This window comes from Lissotriton vulgaris, chromosome 12, assembly GCF_964263255.1.
Source record: "Lissotriton vulgaris chromosome 12, aLisVul1.2, whole genome shotgun sequence".
NCBI lineage: Eukaryota > Metazoa > Chordata > Amphibia > Caudata > Salamandridae > Lissotriton > Lissotriton vulgaris.
In genome coordinates, this window is record NC_141700.1 from 754,069,734 (window position 1) to 754,085,282 (window position 15,549).

The window sequence follows — 15,549 nt, forward strand, 5'->3', positions numbered from 1 at the left end:
GCGGCACATTCCGATCGCGGGCGTGGTCATGATGGCTGGGAGCCGTCATCAGCACACGAACACTGTGTGCCATGACGGCTCCCGGCCGTCATCAGCATGGAAGGAGTTAACCAAACAAATATACAATGTTTACATATTTATTTACAAACAACAAAATAGGCACTTGCAAATCCATCTGCATGCGCCAATACAGAGTTTGTAAAAAAATTAATGCAACATATTGTCATATACAATGCCAATAACTCAAACTTGAATGCTGCGAGACCTATTGCATTGCAAATGCTTGTTTAAATTGTTTCTTGGCACCTGTAGTGTTTGGTCTTTGTCTTGTCTTCATGCCAGGGGCATTTCAGCAAAGCTCCCGCGTCACGCATTAGAATTTTTTCATCAATCCTGTAAGTGAAAAAAATTGAGAAATGAGGACAGTACAAAACACATTAAAAAATTAATAATCGAGGCTCCCTCTTTTTCACTCCAGGCTTTTACGTCTAGTGTTTGCCAAGAACTTTTTAATGTACTATAGAATAAGTTACTTACCTTCGGTAAAGTATTATCAGATAGAAATACAGTCTAGCCGCAGATTCCTTAGTTTTTGTGTTCTCCCCAGGCGTCAGACTGGATCCAGAAATTTTTTCAGCAGTAACTCTGCGTGCTGGCGGATGTGCAGAGGGATTCCAGTTGGGACATCAGTGGACACAAGGAGATGATGGATGGAGTGCTGAAACTTTTCAGACACTCACCCCCAGTCACAGATCTGGGTTGAATCCATCATCGTTCTTTAGCTCACTTTGCCACCCCAGCTCAGACACAGCCATATGCACATCATCAGTGGAGTCATAAAGTGTCCCTCCAGTGGGCGAACTTCAATTTCGCCTCTGAAACCTACTGCGCAAAAATGCAGAACGACTATAAAAACTGGCTGTGTAAACAGTGTGTCAAAAAAAAGAACAGTGTATTTTTAAAACATAATTAGAAATGGAAATAAATGGAATGACAAGAACCATAAGGAAAGACCCAATATTGAGAATACCAAGTCAAGATTTAAGTAGTGAGACCAAATGGTCTGTTGAATTACACAATTACGTGATACAGGAATCACTGGTTATATAAAACCAATATTGAAGAGGGTATAAGCCTTACAGTGCAAATCATTCGCAGACCGGTAAGACTGGACAGGGCATTAAGGAATCTGCGGCTAGACTGTGTATCTACCAGATAATGTGTTATGTGTAACTTGTTCATCTGATAGATACATCTAGACGCAGTTACCGCAACTTTTCAATGAAATACCATAGCTATACCCAACCAAAGGAGGGTACGGGAACTTACCTAATGAAAGCTCTCAAGGAGAACCAGCTGGTCGAAATTGACCACAGACCAGGACTACGTAGGAATTAAACGAAAAAGGGCAAGGCTCTCCATAAAAACTGCGGCAATGACCACAGACAATGTAAATAAGCAACAACCCTGCTGGCACAGAAAAACCAATGCCTCTAGAGAAGCAGGATTATAGACTATCAGAATTCATCTGGCAACAGTTAGACAACAGAATTTAACCTCCAAAGGGTAAGTGAGGGGCTAAAAAGGCGAAGACAAGTGAACACCATGAAACCCGCATTCTCAACATCAGCTAGAAATATCTGCAGGAAATCTGTCCTGATAATCCCAAAAAAATGAAGGGCTTCCAAAGCACATTCCTCTTAAAACCAAGAGGAATAAACCCATTCATTGCAAGATCAGGAAGATCAATACAAATATCAAGGCAGATGAACGTCATACTCCATCTCTAAAACAAAGAACCCCCACTTTTTTTTTTAACAAAATGACCACCCGAAGGTTCACACAATGCATAGTGCCCGTAAAGGGGGCAATTAAACAGATATGAATCTGTCACAAATATTGATCAATTGTACCCAGATCTATATAGCCGCATTGCATCGCATCTCACAATAAAAACATTTTTAAACAGTGTAATATCCTTTTTATTACATAAAGCAGGACAATATATCATCATGTGAAAACACATATGCAACACACTTATATAAACTCAGCATACACACACATGGATAAACAGAACTGAAAAAGCAATCACAAAGTACCATACAATAGAATATCAAGAGAGATATCGCACTCTCAATGAAACCCCTTGGGTGACTTAGCATTAAGATGATGCTGCCTATCAAAAGCATTTTAACAGCCTGGTACTACCTGAAGAAAGCCCACATGAAAATGAGCCCTGGCCAGCAGCAAGCACTTACGACTAGACTTGGCCTAGAAGGTCAAGATGAATAAAATAAACCAAGCCCCTGGAAAATACCCTAAAAGGGAACGCACTGGGAGTAATTGTCCACAAGCCATGTGAGCCAAAATCCAATCTGACTGTAAGGCAGGCAAGTACTCAAATATCAAACTCAACAATTGGAAAGAGGGTCCGAGGGCAAGTTTAACGACCCATAACTAGATACATGCCCCAATAAATAGTACTCATAACAAAAATTATATCTAGGGGTCAAGCAAAAGTGAATCTCAACTGTAAAGACAGACCTTGACACGGCAAGATGTTTATTACTAGTGGAGGTGAAAAACCCAAATGTGCAATTAAGTGTGACAAAAAAATATGTGAGCTAAGACTCAAGGGCATAGGTGAAATTTTCCATCAGTAGCCGTTCTGTACCGCCCTTTTTAACATCATATGGGTTCTCCTTACCCAGGAGACAAAGTCCACAACCTACAGGGATTTTCAAGGCTTTGTCTTAACCTTTTGCATGATGTGTTAATAAATGGGAGGTGCAAAAATTGTATAAATAGAGGTGGCAACTGAGTAAGCAGTGCAAAAGTGTAAGTGAAAGTAAATTAAAATTGGATAGGACTGAGTAGATGCTTAACTTTAATATTATCTGTCAGCTCTTCCAAAGCTAAAAATAATGTGCAAGAACAGATTTAACAAAATATCTGTGAGCAATGACGGTCGACATGTTTCAGCATTAATGGCAATTATGCCAATGCTTTCTTTAGGACCAGGTGATTGCTACTGCTATATAGTGTGAAATAAAATAATGTCACCTGCAAATTCCAGGTTACAAACTCCACCACAGACCATTAGTTGTGGGGATGGCGCTTCACCCCACCTGGCTGCAGCTCAGGTATAGAGGAGCACGGCTCTAACCATCGGTGTCTCCAGACTTCCTTCTGTGCTGTCTGGGTACTCAAATACACATACTTAGTTCTATAAGATCACACGAAGCACCAGATCATACAGTCATACTAGGATCCCTTAAAGGGCTGTAAGGTACAGAAAATAACAAAAGCTTAAAAGAGAAAGAGAAATGTCTCCAAGGAGACACAGAACATCCAACCTCCAGACAGGAAATGGAAGATCTGTAGTATTAAAGACAAGGAGTATGGAATATGCAGTATGCTGTTAAATTGAAGAAGAATCAAAAAGCAAAGCTTCTCTTATGATAAAACAGAAATCTTTTCAACCATGTAAGACATGGTCGAAATAGCCCTAAGGTAAATATCAGACACTGCATCTCAGGAAACTATACAAGCAGAGCTCACGGGACAACCATGTTCCAAAACTGAACATAAGAATAAATATCACCTCCAAAAATGGAGGAAAGCTAAACTTTAAATATTCTGAAGAATACAAATCAGACACCATGAATTGCCAACAGAACGTCTCTAGCAAAAAGGGGCAAACTTTTGTCGGACAAATTCCTATGTGCAGGTAAGGAACACATCACATAATAAAGCTGACATGACCTGCTCACCGGTAAGCATAGCCTAAAAATGATCCAACACAAAGGCCATCCGTGCACCACCTGAATTCAGTGAAAGTTGCACCCTGCAAAAGTAGCGAAAAGGAGTGCGTTGGAGAAGCCAGAGAACAAAATTTCCCTGAAGGGGAAATTCAGCATATTCACAAAGAACAAGTATAGAGTCCGTATACAAGGTCTCACATTTGGCATAAGTACAATGTCTCTTTAATAAATACTGCAAGTCAATAGTAATGCATACCTGCATACCAAACTCCTTCGAAAGAAGAATGTGAAAAGGTAAACTTCCTAACCGGAAGACAAATCAATTGCAAATGGAGTCCTAAACAAGAAGCCCATTATCAGAGGGAAAAAGAAAAAAGAATATAACTCAGGTATCCTTATACCAATTCAACTGTTACAGACAGTAGAGAAACAATACCACCTGCACGCAGAAACACCAACCAGGTGTAATCAAAAGAAGGACCTTACCATGCCCTAACAAGTTGGGCCCTTTGAAAAAACAAACATCCAAAATCATTTATACCAATTAAGTACCAGGTCAAAGTTGAAGAACATATAACAGAGAAAGAGTAATTAAGACTCTGTATCCCTTCTCCTATCACAGAAGCATATCAATGCTGAATCGGCCTGAACCCCAAAGAGATGGGCGCCATCAAAGGGCATATCTACTAAAGTCACCTGCACAGCCTCTGAAAAACCTGAAGCTCTTAACCATGCACAACGCCAGAGCGCCACTGAAGATGCCGTGGCCCTGCCTACTGAATCAGTAGTATTCATTCCACAAATGATTATCAAGATTTCGACATCAGGACGGAGGCTTTACGAAAGCGATGATAACATGGTCTGCGAGGTATCCCACAGAGCTTAGGAAAAATGTCCCAGAACACAAGACGTGTTGGTAGACCTTAACGCAGAACCAGTAGGAGCAAAGATGTGTTTGCCACATGTATCTTGACTCTGAGAGTCCCTATTTAATAGAGTCTTAGGTGAAGAATCTATATCTTGAGAGGTTGTAGCCAACTGAGCTACCAGGCTATGCTTGGTATGATGTCTGAGGAGACAAACTGTATCTCATGGAGCAGGCATATGCCTGCGAGATATAGTGCGGTCTACTGAGACCCATGAACCAGGCTTGGCCCAAGTTCCTAACAGTATGTCGAACAAGGCTTCACTGTATGGAAGAACAGGCTCTTCCCCAGACTGACCTTAGTAAAAGACAACAATTAGAGGGTCAGTGGATTTCTCCAACAAAGGTAGTGACAACTCAAAAACTGCAGCCACTCTTCTCAACTTGTATTCAAAGGAGGAACTTGCCATAGTAGCAAGCCTAGGTGGGGAAAGAAGCCCCAAGGCTAGAGAGGACTCCAGCCCACTAGCCTCACCAAGAGCAGATAGCCAACTCTCCTCTACGAGAGATGGAATAATCTCAGAGATCTCAGAGATGGGCTTAAAAAGCCCAGGCCCCGCTTGCATCACCTGATACAAGGCGAACCTTCACACCCTGAGAAGAAAGTGAAAATGCCACATTCCCCCCAGTGTGCTCTACCGACTCTGCACCAGACGCCGATCAGCATCGAGCAGTTGACGCTTCAACGTCAATAGGAGGAGAGACTTTGATCGGCACTGCCGACATCCATGTGGGAGCTGGCTGATGGATAATGGACGCCGAAGGTAGACTCCCCAACGGGCTGTGCAGCGGCACAGTAGTGGAGTCGACCGACACCGGCTGGCGTCAACCTAAAGACTCAAATGGTCCAACTGACACAGAGGACGAACCTACTGATGTGGCTCCACTCAACTCCTTAGGGCCCGTGGGCACTCCAGTGGAAGGTAGAGTACCGAAGATGAGATGTAGAGAGTTAGAATACTCCCTCATCTGGGCCATCAATGCCCCAGCTCCTGGAAAGATGGGGAGACATGAGGCAGAGTAACAAATGGCCTCCTCAACCGGCGAGCGGAAGGATTAGTCCCCACACTGGGAAGTTAAGGGGTGCCTCGACTTCGAACGGTCGCACTTATTCTTTGATGTTTCTAAAGTGCCACTTCCTGGAGAATGGCACCGGCTCATGGAGTGGTCCCACGAACTGACCTCTGCATAATAAGAAGACCAGGGTCTCCAAAGACCGTACCAAATGTGCCGCCAGCAACTTCATACGGCATTCAGTCTCTGGCAGGAGCTGCAATCTTCGGAGTTGTGGTGTTCTCCCAAATACCACATACAAATGGAATGCAGATCCATAACCGACATTTGCCGAGTATGGGACCCAAAAGGCTTAAAGCCCGACGACATTGGATAAAAACACACTGTTACCAACGACATAAAGCTGTTGAAATAGGCCAGAAAAAAACGGCTGAAGGAATAGCTTCTCCAGACTCGTGTTGCAGCACAGAAAAGAAGAAACGGACGTCCGTGCGCTGGAGAGGACTTATATAACTCCACTGATATCATAACCAGAGTCAACGTCATCCGGATCCAGTCTGACGCCTGGGGAGAATTAAAAAAATTCGAAATCTGCGGCTAGATGTAATCTATCAGATATTACATGTCTAATATACATATTTATAGGACTTTTCAGCCTTCCCTCGGTATTCTTGTGTCATTCATATTTTTTTCCACGCACTACAGAATAGAGAAGTAGGTCAGTCCACTTCAGCCTTTGGCTGAGTTCACTGTGAGTAATTGTATTTTGCTTTTTCACAAGGAGCATGTCCGCAGTAACACTATGGCAATATTTTCTTTTTGAGACTGAATTTTTTGTCAAGGTCTTTTTTGTTATATAAGTGAGAGCCCGGCCACTCCCCCGACTGAAATAAATTACAAAACCCGTGACAAAACAAGCATTGGCAAAGCCAAGAGGTCAGCAGCCAATGGCAGATCCATTGGCTTTGTCAATGCTTGCTCATTTTTGCAGTGTAGCTCCTTCCCTCCTTCCTAGTAAAGGCTATTTATATTGATGCTATTGGATGTCTCCCCATGTATCCACTTGCTACAAAACTGTAGACAACTCTGTTGTCTCACCACAGTAACTTAGTTTAGTCAAGAGTTTTTTTTTGCCCCACCCCCTGACCCACGGTTCTAGAACCAGGAGAAGTGGAATTACATTTTATCATTGGAGAATGCTCTCCCACAAGAGAATTTTTCAGTCTTCTGTTCTCACACATCCCAAATTATCTTGATGTGTTAATGGGCCAAGCTTCTGAGAGGCACCACAAAGTTGGACTGTCACTCAACCCCAAATGCCCGAACACTGATCTAGTCTTTTTATCCACAGCATGACACACAGGTGCGGCAGGTTCACCCAAGCCTCATAGCCATACGTGAAACCATATAGTACTCACTTTTTTTTCAATGACATAGCAGTGATCCTCTTAGTTATTGCCGTGCACGAGTACTTCGAAAGTTTCACTCTTACTTCTTCCGCACTGTAAAACAGAAAACACGCAGACAGCTTACAGCGCCCAATCATTGCACAGGGTTTGGTGTAAAAATGGAACTCAAGCACAGACATCTGTTCAAATGTAGGACTGTGATGGATTCCAAATCATAACACATGGCACAACAAAACATTAAGTAGAAAACAACTTTATATAAAGAGGCAGATTGATCACCCACATCTTATCTTCTCAACTTCATTCAATAGTACATATTCGGGTATGGTGGAACTGGTTAGTTTGGGCAATTTTAAGTCAAATGAACAATCAGATGGTAAAGGAGGTCTGAAGACTGCATCAAATGGAAGCTGAATTGGAATATGAATAGAGGTGAAATGTTCTAATATCTGCCAGTCTGAGGCAAACTGAGGAATTATGACATCGAATGGGAGAGATTGCTGGATTACTCTCAAATCTTGGCATGGCCACTGACTGAGGAATTTACTGAGGATGCAACATCCAGCATATAGAGACACTCAGAATGATGAAGCCAGATTGCTTAGCGACTGCAACGGAGATGGTAAAATAACTTAAGAGAGTGGTACGATTGGTAGTAGCAGGAGAAACCTATGTCCAGTGGTGTAACGGAACTTGAAGGGGCGGCCTGCAAAGTACATGGAGGGGGACCCATCCATGCTGCGGACCTAGTCAGGAGCTCTTAGGCCTGGGGCCAGCTGTCCGTGCACAGTGCCTGGAGCTTGGGGTCCCCCACACTACAGGGGATGCTCAGGCTATTTTTACGCCACTGCCTGTACCCTCGCGAGAGGCAGACCTTCAGGTGAGATTATAAATACGGCTCCTGGTTTTATAGTATTTCTTTCTTTGACATTTCCTTCTGTATTTATCCATATTTATTTGTTGCCAATTGTATCGGTATTGATACAAATCTATTTGTAATTGGTGTAATAATGCAACTGCAATGGGTATAGTTATTTATGGATAGATGTATACTCACGTTTGACTGTCCACTGGGTGTTTACCGTTTACAGTACAAAGCAGTCATGTCAAGATTTTTACACTTATGGTTCTTTAGGAAATGTTTTTTTTAAACTTCCCTACCAGTCAATCTCCACAGCTACAGGCCTGGCACTAATGAGAGACAGTAGTGGGGATCTGCCAAAATAACACATATTTCATCATTTAAAAAATACGGACAGGAGAATAGATGTCTTTCTGTCTATTTATCTATAAAATCAGTAAAAAAATAAAACTGGGAGCCTTATTAATGAACAATACAGCTCAAGATTCTACGCAAAGCATATGATTGCCAGACTAGACCATGCACACTGGGGTTGCTTCCACTGCTTACTGGTAATAGACATTACCCCTATTTGTAGTCCTCCTTGTCCCAGTCCTTCCTTGTGAGGGAACTCTGCTGCTGAAAGAGCGTTCAGCACGTCTTTGGAGTAAAGATTTGCATGGGTGTTTCTTCTATGTTTACTAGATGCACAGTTGAAAGCGCCCTTCCCCCGCGCCTCCATCTGTATCTAACAAGTCTAACGTATTGCAGGTGAAACAAAAGAGGAAGGGATAGGACTAGGATGAGGAAGACCGGGAATCAGAATATTAAAGATGACTGGCAATTAATTGAAGAATTGCCCCCTCTGTCTGTTCTCCTTCTCCCAATCCTTATCTTGTGAGGATATAACACACTGTTACATTTTGCACCGGCTAGTAATGCTGAAATTAATTTTATTAATATCAACAATTACTTCATTGTCAACATCAATACAGTAGAATCAAAGTTACACTGACCAGATTCTGCCAGATCCAACCTTTAGTGATTTACAAAGGTATCATGGGATGACCAGGTAGTGGCACGAAATATTTCGTGCAGGAAGGTTCCCCAGATTCTGTCTATAAAGCGTCCTTGAATAGTAATGGGAACTGATTCTTCTACCAATATATATCATTGGAAAATTGCTTGATAAACTCACCTACTTCTGATCTGAGCTGTCACCTATTTTCTTAGTTTATTAAACCATAAGAAACAAATAGTGAATTGGGAGATCGGAAATGCTTAGAACGGTCTACATAGATAGACAAAGACCTTCTTACATCCAAGGTAGACAAAATCTGTGAATCTCCCTCTGAGTGCAGAACTGGAAGTGGGAACTCCTGGGACAAGAGATAAGAGTAAATGGATCTTTGGAGTATACTTAGGGTAAAATCCGAGGATAATCCAGTCCAGACAAAATCCTTAAGTAAGTGTAAAATATCACCAAAGTATTCAACCCACCTATCTCCTTGGCTATAGGATCACCACAAGAAGTGCTGTCTTTAAGAAAGCAATGCTTAGTCTGCTTGCTCCAAAGGTTTGAAGTGCTGTTGTTGTAAACCTCTAAGTACTATATATAAATCCCAGGTAGGAATTCAGATTTGGAATTAGAGGTTTTTACAGTCTAAGACTTCATAATAATGTATAGATTAACTGAGATATTTCTAAGAAGTCTACTCCAAATTTAAGAGCCTTTTGCACCATCCATGCATGGATGAGGTGGCCAGAGATAACACTTGTAAAAATCAATCCCTTAAGAATTCTTGAATGCGCATGATTTCTGAAATTAACTCCAATTCTTTTTGTATGAAGCCAGAGTTGAGGGCTTCTTCGAAGCTTGAATATCAAGGATGACCTATCTCAAGCATCTCATTTGCCCCAAACCTACTCTCTCAAGTTCCAATCTGAGATGTTGGAACTGCGATGTTCCAACATGAATCAATGGAAGATGTGGGAACTGAAGAGGTGGAGGTTGAAGTGACAGGTCAAAATCCTCACTTCTTGAGATGCTCTCGAGATTGGAAACTCAAGGGCGTTGTGCCCAAAATGTGCTATCATATTATCATCCTTTTCTCCTCATGAATCATCCAAAGCACCTTCAGGAAGAAGGGGAATCAGATGTAAGGTGTACAGCAGTCCTCGTGGCCAGTGTATCCACAAGACATCCATTGCCCTTGTGCGGGGACACCACAGTTCCATTCCAAAACATCTTAAGCATCACATTGTGTTGTGATGAGAACAAGTCTGCAAACTGGAAGCAAATGTGGTTGAACTCATATGATCTTGAGCTCCTGGAGCAGATAACTGTAGAAGGACAAACTACGGTACCAACATAAGATGGTTATAGATACTTATCGATTATCGATCATATTCTGATCTCAGAAAATGGCCTAGGACAAATTAAAAAATGTGAAGTGATAGAAAGCCCTTTTAGTGGTCACCAGTTCGCTCATCCTGACCCTTTGACTTAGTATGATGCCTCTGAAGATGGTTTGTCTAGCTGCTGACATCGACAAGCCAGAAGAGAGCGGCATTAGTATAAAATGTTCTGGCAGTAACCCAACCACTTTCCTAGACAAAATAATGAATGACAGACAATATGATTTTGATATCTGCATGAAGGAAGCCTCCACTAATGTATTATCACGGCATTTTGTAATATTACCTCTGTAATTTCAGGAGGCCTAAAAATCAAGAATAAAAAGACTATACTCCAAAGTGCCCGTTGGTTTAACCGACAATGTACCAATGCAAATCAGGCCTTAAGAAAGGCTCTAAGGGGCAATCCTAGAAATGGGGCAATGATAAAATATTAGGGAAGTCCTACAAACGGACTTTAAACAAAAGGAGAGTAAAGATACAAGAACAAGCATAGGGAAAATTAGTACAGGCGGCAGATACACAGAATGTTACATTATTCTGGAAAACAATTAACTATCCCTGTTTCAAAGACCAGGCCACTGTTAAAATTGAGACCTTGGTACAGTCTTCAAATTGGCTAATACACTTTGGACAGATTTGTAAACCAAATAATGACAATTAATCACCATTAGAAAATAGATATTTTATAAATATAGACTCTCCAAATTTGACTCCTATCACTTTAGATGAGGTAAAAGTTGCTTTAGACAGATGTGCAAATAGGTAAGGGCACAACCCTGATGGGGTTCCTATAGATAATTTTAAGTCAGACATTGTTTTGGGCCCCAATCCTACTAAGAGTCTGCAACGCTTAAGCGGATGGTCTTTTGCCTGCAACTTGGATGCAAAATGCTATCATCATATATCCCTTCTTGACTCAACCTCAAAATTGATGGGTGGAATCCTTTTGTGAAGACTAGAAATTATGGCAAACGATAATTTAACCCTTACAGAATCCCAATATGGATTCAGAACAGATGTAGAGGCTATTGAGCAGTGTGACAACCTCCATTTTATAATTAGAAAATATACACTTTCCAAAAAGGACCACCTGCACTTATGCTTCGTAGATTCAACACAGGCTTTTAATTTAGTCGATCATGCAAAACTATGGCAGACCCTGGTCAGGATGGGTGCCCCCAGTGACATTATCATTTTGTTATCACAAATATATAAATTACTATCTGCGAGAGTTTGCTAAGGGCCCAAAGGCGAGTGCACTCCATGGTTCAGAGCAACGCATGGGATTAGGCAAAGTTGTGTCCTTGCCCTGTTTTTGTTTTCCCTTTGCGGTGTTGACAAATGCCTGCAACAGCTGAATGCGGATGCTCCCAAAGTAGGCAAATGCAGCACACCGGTCCTGCTATATGCGGATGATGTGGTTTTGTTATCTAGAACTGCAAATGGGCTTCAGTGCTCAATTGAAAATGTTGCTGATTATATGCAAGAAACGGATTTAACACTTAACTTAAAAAAAACATTCACAATGATTTGTGAAAAAGGGAAACCAAAAACCAGGACACACCATGTCAAGGAGGTGCCCATAGCAGAAGCGCATTCATTTCATGACAGGACCAGAGGCTAGCATTATGCATTAACTTTTATTGCCAGCTTCTTGCAGCACTTTAAAGAATGACATTACATTAAACAAAAAATTCCAGAACTTGGAATGTCCATAACCAATATCAACTCTGTCACAGCAGCAGTCTTCCTCTTCAAATTTCTGCTCCTAAACAGATAAGTACCACTTAGCAAGGATGTTTTTTTAATATGTTTAGTAATTGAAAGAAATGAAACATTTGTAATATAATCATTTAAGTTTTAATTAAAAGAGAACATGTTTAGTTTGTTAAGGTTTAAAATGTGTCAAGACTGTTAAAATGTATTTGTAAAAATGATTTATTAAAAAGAATTGTGAGCCCAATTTACGGGTGGTTTGTATTAGGGAGGTTTGTTTTAACATCCTTGTCATGCTATGCTTTATCCTGTTGTATCTTCTTCATTTGTATGATCATGTATAGATAACGGATGTGAAATGCCATACTTCATCAGTGTACTATCTTACTTTCCTGTACTCTCATGAAAGAAATGCAATAAAACATATTCAAACAAAAAAATTAGAGAGGTTTGTTTTAGGTTAAGGGTAATGTGGTAGCTTTGTTGATACGTTTAAAAAAAAAAAAGAAAGTATTTTCCATTGCGCAGCGAGAGGGTTTGATTTCAGATCCTGGCTCGCGCCGTAGTTGGAATCCCCATCTCATGAGGGATGAGTCTCTCTAAGCGTGTAGTCTCTCTGTGCGTGTAGGAAGCACAGAGATTGATTTAGGCTTCCGTAGTTCACATTGTGCATGGTGACGCATGGGGGTCATTCTATTTCACAAATGCGCAGTTACTTTCACCAGGGTTGCCGGCCGTAACTGTCATAAGCTGTTTTTGACAGTCGGGTTAGGCAATTTGTGAAACCAAACGGAAACAAGGCATTTCTTTAAAACTGATATATTTTAAAATTATAATAATTCACTTTTAACAGTTTAGATTATTTTTAGTATTGAAAGGAGAGGTTTTATAGTAGTTAGGTGAATAAGAAAGAATAGTTTACATTTAAAGGGGAGAAAATATAATAAGAATAGTTTGGAGATGGAGATTAGTGAAGGTGCACAGAGTTCAGGTACAGCTGAGGCAAATATAAGGAAGATAGTTCAAGAGGAAATGAAAACTTCAATGAAGGAAGTTTTAGAAAGTGTTCTAAAAAAGAAAAGAAGGGCAGTGGAATGCAATGAAGAGGAATGTTGGTCAATGGAGGAAGATGACGGGTGATGTACGAGGTTATGGGAAAAGAGCAAGAAACGAAAAAATATTGAAGTAGGGATAAGGTTTATGAGAAAAAATCAGGGTGAGCCTTGCGCCACAAATGAGGAAGGTGTCCGAAGCGGCTCAAAAGAGGGTGTCCTTAGGGGCACAAAAGTTGGAGAGAAACATAAAGTGGATCTCCTTGATGAGGAGTTGGAGGAGGAAACAGATGAATTTGTTCTTGATGATTACGTAGACGATGATTGGGATTTGGACATAGATAAGGTAGAAAAGAAGAGAAAAAAGAAAGTGATTGTGAAAGATCCTTAGGGAGAGGATATGTTCAGTCCAGAGATAATTCCCCACCCTAAAAGTGCAGATTGGTGGCCATTGCCTCATGTGGCAGTGTTTTTTAAAGCTCAGGATAAGGAGACTGTTGGAAAAGGAAGCAAGAGCTGTAATGAAGGCTGAGGGCTCGTGTCCTGTGGTGGACGGGAAGGCATGCATGACACCGGATTTAGTTCCAGATTTGATTAGCTTCCTATTTAAGATGTGGCGTGATTCCAGAAAGCGGTTACAAGGAGCACTTAAACAGTGCCAGGATCGGTTAATAGATATGTTGGGGCCATTGGCTCGTATTTTGGATATGGCAGAAGAAGCCAAGATGAAGGAGGATCAAATAGATAATGAGCTCTTCAGGGGTTGGGCCCAAATGGCAATTTGTTTTCTTGGTAAGCAGAAAGAAGGAAAGCAATACTTATGAGAATAGAATGAGTCCAAAGTTGGGGGACTTTGCAAAAAAGGAACCTTCTGAAGACCCTAAGGGTTATCTTTTCAGAGAAGGATTGGTGAAAGGGGTTGGTAAATATGTTTCAACCTTCACCAGCCTAGATAAGGCTCAATCTTTGTTAAGGAAGGTCTTTTGGTAGAGGAGTTTTTGATCAGTCTGGGGCAAGAACCCGTTTCCCTGGCCGGTCATACAGCGGGGCTCAGTACCAGTCGCAGGGACTTGCTGTGTTCAGAGGTTTTCAATCAGCATCTGGATTTTATCCTCAGAGAGGAAGAACAGGGAGAGTGTGTCAAGCAAGAGGACGCAAGCAGTTCAATCAAGGAGTTGGTGAGTATGAGGAACTTTTTTGGTTCTATCCCTTGTAAGGTAGGGGGAAGATTGAAATGGTTTCTGAAGAACTGGGAGGAAATAACAAAGGACAGTTGGGTTACTCAAACTATAAGAGGTTAGGAAAAAAAATACTTAGAAGAACAATCAGTTGAAAGAACCAAATCAGTTGGTCTTTCAGAATGATTTACAGGTAATAGTAGCAGAGGAAGTAAAGGAAATGTTAAGAAAAGGAGCCATTCAGAAAGTTTTGGAGGAGGATCGTGGTTTTGTGAGCACAATATTTTTGGTAGAAAAGAAAGAGAAGGGTTGGAGACCTGTAATAAATCTAAGAGGGGTAAATCAGTTTGTTGTGTACAAGCATTTCAAGATAAGGGGAATCCATCTGTTAAGAGACATTTTTTAAGAGAGCAACTGGTTGGTGAAGTTAGATCTTAAAGAGGCGTATTTCACTGTTCCTATAGCAAACAGATTCGAAAATATTTATAGTTCAGGCGGATGGGGGAGCTTTATCAGTTTTGTTCTCTCCCATTTGGTCTGGCAGCTGCACTATGGTACTTTACAAAAGTGTTTAGACCAATAGCCAAGTTTTTGAGAGAGAGGGGTGTACGTGTGATTATGTATTTTGACGTTTTTTAATAATGTCACAAAGTCAAGAAGATTCAAGGAAGCATTTCTTAGTAACAATAAATTTCTTGGCAGGATTAGTTTCTTGTTAAACAAGGAAAAATCTGTTTTGGAGCTGAATCAGTGTTTGGAGTTTTTTGGTTTTCTGGCAAACACTGTAGAGAAGTTTACCAGAGAAGAAGGGGAAGAATATAAAGTTGTGGTGAAAGGAGTTTTATTTTCTTCATCAATTCAAGTGGTTTCCACAGCTGCTTTATTACAGAGCTTTGCAGAGATTGAAAGCAGAGACAGGAATGAACGGACTGTGGTATAGAGATCAGGTAGTTCTGTCAGTGGAGGCTCGGGAAGAGTTGGTTTGGTGGTTAGAGAGTCTAGAGGCCTGGAAAGGAAGGGTGATTTGTGGAATTTGTCCAGATTTTGTATTGGAGGACGCAAGTCTTTTAGTTGGAGACCATGTCTAGAGGATCAGGAGACAGGAGCAAAGAGGACTTTGGAAAAGAAATCAGAGCATATAAATGGTTTGGAGATGAGAACAGGACTTTATCCTTAAAAAGCTTTGGGAAAAAGTTAAAGAATGTTAATGTTTTGTTGAAGATAGACAA

General features: G+C 41.0%; 1 protein-coding gene across 2 annotated transcripts in view; it reads right to left on the reverse strand.

The window, feature by feature from the left end:
• LOC147678591 (alpha-2,8-sialyltransferase 8E-like) overlaps nt 1-15,549 on the reverse strand; it is a 123,766-nt gene that overhangs the window by 98,101 nt on the left and 10,116 nt on the right. For both annotated transcript variants that reach the window (XM_086946609.1, XM_086946608.1), the window contains exons 2-3: nt 7,122-7,205; nt 307-393 (exon numbers count right to left, since the gene is read on the reverse strand). In XM_086946609.1, the coding sequence (XP_086802735.1) occupies nt 307-393; nt 7,122-7,205 (171 nt within the window). The remainder of the gene's footprint in view (nt 1-306; nt 394-7,121; nt 7,206-15,549) is intronic.